Source organism: Pinus tabuliformis, chromosome 6 (assembly GCF_031772625.1).
Source record: "Pinus tabuliformis cultivar Carrire ecotype Pingquan chromosome 6, CPIR1, whole genome shotgun sequence".
Classification (NCBI taxonomy): domain Eukaryota; kingdom Viridiplantae; phylum Streptophyta; class Pinopsida; order Pinales; family Pinaceae; genus Pinus; species Pinus tabuliformis.
The window spans coordinates 325,360,219-325,367,190 of record NC_142292.1 but is presented as its reverse complement, the minus strand read 5'-3'; the positions used below and the strand labels follow the sequence as shown (position 1 = coordinate 325,367,190).

Below are 6,972 nucleotides of genomic sequence, written 5' to 3'. Positions count from 1 at the left end.
AGATTTTGAGTGTTTAAGAGATTTTTGATGGCGCTAAATTTATTTCTACAATCAAAAACATAATTTAAACACTTGTTTTACAAAATTTGTTAAAATTTTTTAACCATAAAATTTTTGTTATTTTTTTAATCAAAAAAATTTATTTTTGTTATTTTTTTAATCAAAAAAATTTATTGATTTAAAAAAAAAATTGTTGAATTTTTTTTTTTCCCAAAATTAATTACTTTTGAACATCCAAACCATTCCTCCAGTCCAGTAGGCTTGTCCATTTTAAAATAGTTACCACATAAATCTCAATTGCATGTAAACCAAACCCTGGAAAAACCTTGTGAAAGCGAGGTTGAGTGACGAAATTACCACTGTGAAAGGTGGAATGCGTGAAACACATTTGGTCGCTCTGCATTCCTGCAATCGACCGCATACGGGGAGTGCCAAATTCATGTCTGGATCTGTAATAAGTGATGTAAGATTGCATTTTTGGATGTTATTCAGACATGGCAAATGATGATAGGTTGTTTTGTAAGTAGGGGAGGGGTATTCTGGCTAATAGATTCAACTCTGAAATGCTGCGAGCTAGTCAAGCATAGGTTGGCACCAAAACGAAATGGCCACTTATGTTACATTACACGGGAAATCAGTGTTTATCAGAAAATTGCTAAAAGGCGTGCCAATGCTAAAAAAGCAATTGTTAAATTTCCAATGTTTAACGACATACCTGAACGAACTGTCGGCTCATGGAACGCAATCTTGGCAGGACATGTCAAGAATGGCAGAATAGAGCAAGCGTGGAATGTATTCGACAAAATGACTGAACGGGATGTGGTGTCATGGACTACAATGGTTGGAGGATATTCAAAGGCTGGAAAAATAGAGGATGCACGCCAACTGTTTGATAAAATGCCTGAACGAAATGTGGTCTCATGGAACGCAATGATTACTGGGTATGTGCAGAATGGGATGGTAGAGGATGCTCGCCGTCTGTTTGAAGAGGCTCCCGAGAGAGACGTGGTTACGTGGACTGCTATGGTTAAAGGCTATGCGCAGAAAGGAAGAATCGGGGATGCATGCAATTTCTTTGATAGAATGCCTGAAAAAAATGTGGTTTCTTGGACTGTCATGGTTACTGCTTTAGTCCATTGTGGTAGGCTGGACGAAGCGCGCAAGTTGTTTGACGAAATGCCGGATCGGAATGTGGTCTCGTGGACTGCGATGATTACAGGGTATGTACAAAATGGAAGGGTTAATGATGCTCGTGAACTGTTTGATAAAATGCCTGAGAGAGATGTGGTGACATGGAATGCGATGATTACAGGGTATGCACAGAATGGGAATGTCAAGGAGGCACAGCGATTGTTTGACAAAATGCCCCAACGAAATGCTGTTTCATGGAATGCCATGATATCTGGGTATAGCCAGCGTGGGGAAGTAGAGGTTGCGCGTCAACTTTTTGACGAACAGCCTAGGCGCAATGTGGTATCATGGAATTCGATGATTGCATGTCTTACCCAGAACGGAAAAATCGATGATGCCCGAGTATTGTTTGAAAGAATGCCTGAAAGGAATGGGATTTCGTGGAATAGCATGGTTGCAGGGTATGCTCAGAATGGGAGAATAGAAGATGCGCGTGATCTATTTGACAAAATGCCTGAACGAGATGTCATTTCATTCAATGCTATGATAGCAGGATATGCACAGAATGAACAAGGCGAGCAATCCCTGAAACTTTATTCGCGAATGAAAAAATTAGGCATGAAAGCAAATCAATCCACTCTCACGAGTGTTCTCAGTGCTTGTGCAAGCTTAGCTGTTCTGGAACAGGGCAAGCAGGTCCATGAAGACACTATCAAAACAGGGTTAGAGTCTAATGTATTTGTAGCGAGCGCACTAATTGCAATGTATTCGAAGTGTGGGAGTATAGATCATGCATGCCGTGTGTTTGACGTAATACCTACAAGAGATGTAGTTTTATGGAATTCAATGATTTCGGGATATGCCTTGCATGGGTACGGCAAGGAGGCTCTCAAAGTCTTTGACCAAATGCAGTTAGCAAAGGTGAAGCCAAATGATGCCACATTTGTGGGTGTTCTATCTGCATGTAGCCATGCAGGCTTAGTTGATAAAGGGCTGCAGTACTTTGATTCCATGAGGCAAGAACATTCAATTACACCTACAGAAGATCACTATGGCTGCATAATAGGTCTTCTTGGTCGTGCTGGATGCCTAGATGAGGCAGAAGAAATTATCAATAACATGCCATTTGAGCCACCTCTAAGTGTATTGGGAGCATTGCTAGGTGCCTGCAGAATTCATAAGAAAACAGAATTAGGAAAGCACGTGGCAGAATGCATTTTTAAGTTGGAACCAAAAACTGCTGCACCATATATTGCCCTCTCAAATATATATGCTGATGCTGGCAGATGGAATGAGGTAATGAATGTGAGAAAATATATGAAAGACAAGGGAGTAAAAAAGAATCCTGGATGCAGCTGGGTTGAGGTGAAGAATAGGGTGTATACATTCCTGACGGGAGATCAATCACATCCAGAGACAGAAAAGATCTATGCAGCATTGGAAGGATTGGTAGAGCGGATGAAGGAAGCAGGGTATGTGCCTGACACCAACTTCGTGTTGCATGATGTAGAGGAGGAAGAGAAAGACCAAATTCTCAACTACCACAGTGAAAAGCTGGCCATAGTATTTGGGCTTATCAGCACACCGTCTGGGATGCCCATCAAAATCTTTAAGAATCTACGTGTGTGTGGTGATTGCCACACTGCAACCAAGTTTATCTCCAAGGTTGTTGATCGGGAAATTGTGGTTAGGGATGCAAATCGCTTTCATCATTTCCAGGATGGGTTTTGCTCTTGCGGAGATTTTTGGTGATTCTAATTGAACCAGGACATGCGCTTTTAGTTATTGCCTTGTCTTAGTTTGGATATAAACTTTAGGCACATTGTTATGTAGTGTTTGATTATTCTTGTTCTGTTAGATTTAACGAGACACATATAGAGCTGAATCACATGGCTAATTTAGTCTAGTTTCAGGTTAGGGATTCATCTGCCTCTATCTAGTTTAGCGAGGGATTAATCTGCCACTAGCTAAGTTGAGGTAGGGACTAATTGACTTTTACCCTTCGCACTAAATCATTTATAGAATCATTTGAAGTTACAATCAGTATAACGTGCGTTTTCTAAGAAGTCTAGGTTGCAATACAGAAGGTTTATGGATTAATCTATCTCTATTTAAGTTAAACTAAGATTTAATGACTGTACCCTCTGCGCTAAACGTTGTCTCAAATTAATTGGGGTTGCCATCTGTATAGCTTGTTCTTTCTACAAACTCTATCACAATCCAGAAGGCTTACGGAGAAAGTTGCAGAACTTTTACCATAATTCTGACAACTGTTCATTGTAGAAGCTAAACCTTTTGGTCTCTAGGGGAGTGAATAGATTTAGCAGTGGATGATGCAAACCAACAGGGCCTATCCATGTGAAGAAATGGTCAGACATTTCTATAAGCTCGAAGGGACAAGTGACGATAATAGAGAGTTTAGCTTTGAAATGGTTTGTTGCTTAATCGTTAGGTTTCCTTCATACAGCACACGCACAACACACTGAAATTTTTCCCTCACAACAAATGGAATTCTTGCTAGTTTGTGATACGTAATCATTTTGTCTTTCAGTTTTAGTTTTACACCACATTAAATTTGGTTTTAACCGTTTTTAACTTGGAAAAGTCACTCTATCCAATTCCAATTTCATGATGTAAATCGCAAGACAATTTAAATATTTTGGACTTTTTAGTTTATGGGAACAAAAGCATTAACATGTGAAACAAAATCATGAATGCCACATATACAAAGTGAATTAAACTGTAACAATTTTTGTATACTGTAAAATGATTTGTACATTTCTATGTAGAAGAGAGCATGAAAAAGGAAAAATGGCATGGTGCTATATTTGGCATCATGCATTCAATACACAGGAATACATATAAGTTACTACAAGGTTTGTTTGGTTGCCGAAGTGGTTACGTTAGTCATTGTTCATCTCCTAGTGCAGCATGTGCTGATATTTGCATGCAGATATAATAATCTAGGCCATGGTTGACATTCTTGGTGAATGTTTGCCACTGAGGTGGGTGCACATAGGCTTTTGAAGTGGGGCCATGTGGGCCATTGAGATGTGCACACATATTTTTTCATACAAATGGTTAAGATTTATATGAAAATGTAACCACCTCCCTTCCATCCCCTTGAACTATCTCGTGCTGTGGGAGGTGTTCACTACTCGTTTGAACCGACCTAGAAGGTCTGATATCAAGTTGTGGTTACAAAATACCTCCTATCTTAAGGTCCGTGGAACTTAAAACTAATACCACCATTTCATTCAGCTCATTGAGAGCCTTCCGACGATGTACATTTTATCTTGATTCGACTCCCAAATCGCAAGCTATGCTTAGAAGTTTGGTAAATTAAAAGGGTCCATGTCACCATGGATATCCACGTGTCACCCATGTAGCCCTTGCCTAGCCCATGTGGCACTACTGTATCCGCTTATCTGTGCACCAAGTCACTTGCCTTGTTGTGCTCTGCATTGCGGCATGAAAGCGCCTCAACCAAAACATTTAGTAGCACAAACCCCTCCAATGGTGGCTTTGAAATTGGGGAAGGGGGGTCCCATAATTATTCTCATCTGCCGATCGAAGACGGGTGGTTTGGTGTTAATCCCAACCGTGCCCCCTCTGCTTGCTAAACATTGACCATGAGGGGGTTGTTGATTTGTGTAGCTTGGGAGGTCTTCCAAGCCCTAGGGTTCAAGGTTTGGAGGGCAAAGCGCCACAAGGGTCACTTGTGGGCTTGGAACCCAAGCGTGGGTTTTGCACCCATCGGGATTTGGGCCAAAACCATGATGAATTTGAGCTTGAGAAAATTTGAGGTGATAGAGCTTGGTGTGTCGATTCCAATGCTCCGAAGATCACTCAAATCGGAGCTCTAGAAACAAAGATATGAATTTTTGAAGTTGACAATTAATTAATGGACAGTTAAGTCATGTAGGTTTGAAGTGAATTTGTCCAAAAGACATGTCTCTTCAATTCGTGGAGCCCTTCATTTGTGTGTAAATAAAGGGTGAGTTGATGTCATTTTCTTCTCCAACAGGTGCAACACACACAAGAGAGAAGCTCGTAGAAGAGGGGAATATTTCTGTTTTGGGCCGTAGTTAGGAGAGGCAGGACAACAAAGGAGGAGAGGGCCAATTCAGGCCTAGTTTAGGAATCCAAGAGCTGGAAGTAGGGCCGAGTTCCCTTGTTGGAGGACCGAAGCTTCAAGGGGCAGTTTGCACAGTGTTTGAGGACAGAAGAGAGGTGAAGTATGATTGTTTTAGAGGGCTGTTAGGGTGTTGCAGAGACCTGTGGTAGGCCGTAGGCCTAGCCACTCCAAAAAAAGGTTGCATGGAGGCTTGAAGGGCTGCCATATGCCCAGAACAACAACACATAGAGGCAACACTTTACCTTGACTAGGCCGCAATTATTTGGAGGCTGTTTTGTGGGTTTATGAAGGGATGTTGCAACATGCACTTGCCCTAACCAGGGACAACAATACATCAGTATTGCAACAACATTGAATGTGTGTTGGATCCACGTTTTGGGTCAATTTTGGATAATTTATTGGAGCAAAGTGTTGGTGCCATGTGAAGGACCTTTCGTGGTGGTGAAAAGTCCATTCTAGGAGCAGAACCGACAATGTAGTATTGGGCATCATTGGTCTGGTGGAGGGCAGCATGTTGATAGCCCAAAGTAGCCCTAGACAAGCTATCTTGAAGCGACAAAGATAAGTTGAAGATTGGGTGAAGTTTGGTGTCGAAGTGTAGTACCTTGATGGAAAAAGGTCATTGCTAGCCTAGTAGTTTGGAGCTCGAGGAGTGGCCAACCTAGAGAGCAGATTGATCAGCCCGTGTACATGCTACAAAAGTGACATGCAACAATGTTAGGTGGCAACCCTCCTAGAGTCTCGATGTGTTGTCCTTTGAAGGACTAAGGGGTAGCTAGTGAGCAGTACGGGAGCAAAGAACCGACAGGACAAGATGCGACATCAAAGCTGCAACGAACTCTGTCATTGTATCTTGTATACTATAGACTATTGTATTATTCAGATTTGGTTTAATATAATGAAGATTAGTGATTGTACAACATTGTACAATATTTGTTAAAAATTGTGTATACTTGTGCATATGTGATTTACTGCTTTATATTTTCGTTGTCCAAAGTAGTTTATGGTTGAGATTCTTGGTTTGGTAGCATCAATGATTTTAAGACTCTAACCTAGACCTAAGGTCGTGGAAACTCAACATGGTATCAGAGCGTGTCTGAGCTACTTTGGAAGTAAATCAGAGTTGTGCATAGCGAAGTACAATGTGAGAGGGCGTTGGTCACATTGTAAGTGAAGGGCTCACTACAATGTCGAAGTTGTTGGCAGGTCTCTGGTATGAGGATAGGTTGGAGGGGTTGTCCAAGTATACTCCTTGGAAGGAAAGGATCAAGTTGGTCTTGCAGGTCAACAAGATCTGGGATTTCGCCGAGAAAGAGATCAAGAAGCCAATCGACCCTAAGGCGTTGGAAATATCCAAAGATTTGGATGCGAGGGCGAGATTGATCATCCTAGATGGTGTGAAGGATGCCCTAATACCACATTTGTCTAGAAAGAACAATGCACATGAAATGTGGATGCCTCTTCAGAATTTGTTTCAAAATAAGAACGAGAACCAGGTATTGGTATTGGAGGATAAGTTGAAGTCCACCAACATGATAAAGGGTGAAAGCGTGACCTCGTATCTAACAAGATTGTCTCAGGTCAAAGATGAGTTTGCTGCCATAAGTGTGATTATCTCAGATGGAGATATGGTAAGGATTGCCTTGAAAGGGTAAATCGAGGAATGGAAGCCCTTCATCAAAGAGATTGTTGCTAGACTAGGA

General features: G+C 41.4%; 1 protein-coding gene across 1 annotated transcript; it reads left to right on the top strand.

The window, feature by feature from the left end:
• Positions 1 to 260: 260 nt before the first annotated feature.
• LOC149258612 (uncharacterized) lies at positions 261 to 2,894 on the top strand. Its single transcript, XM_089415570.1, has one exon. It carries the CDS (start codon positions 502 to 504, stop codon positions 2,881 to 2,883), a length of 2,382 nt encoding a protein of 793 aa, XP_089271696.1. The 5' UTR covers positions 261 to 501; the 3' UTR covers positions 2,884 to 2,894.
• The last annotated feature ends 4,078 nt before the right edge of the window (positions 2,895 to 6,972 follow it).

What these genes read in the sequence shown, in the direction of transcription:
- LOC149258612 (XM_089415570.1), top strand. Translation starts at nt 502, where the DNA reads ATGATGATAGGTTGTTTTGTAAGTAGGGGAGGGGTATTCTGGCTAATA.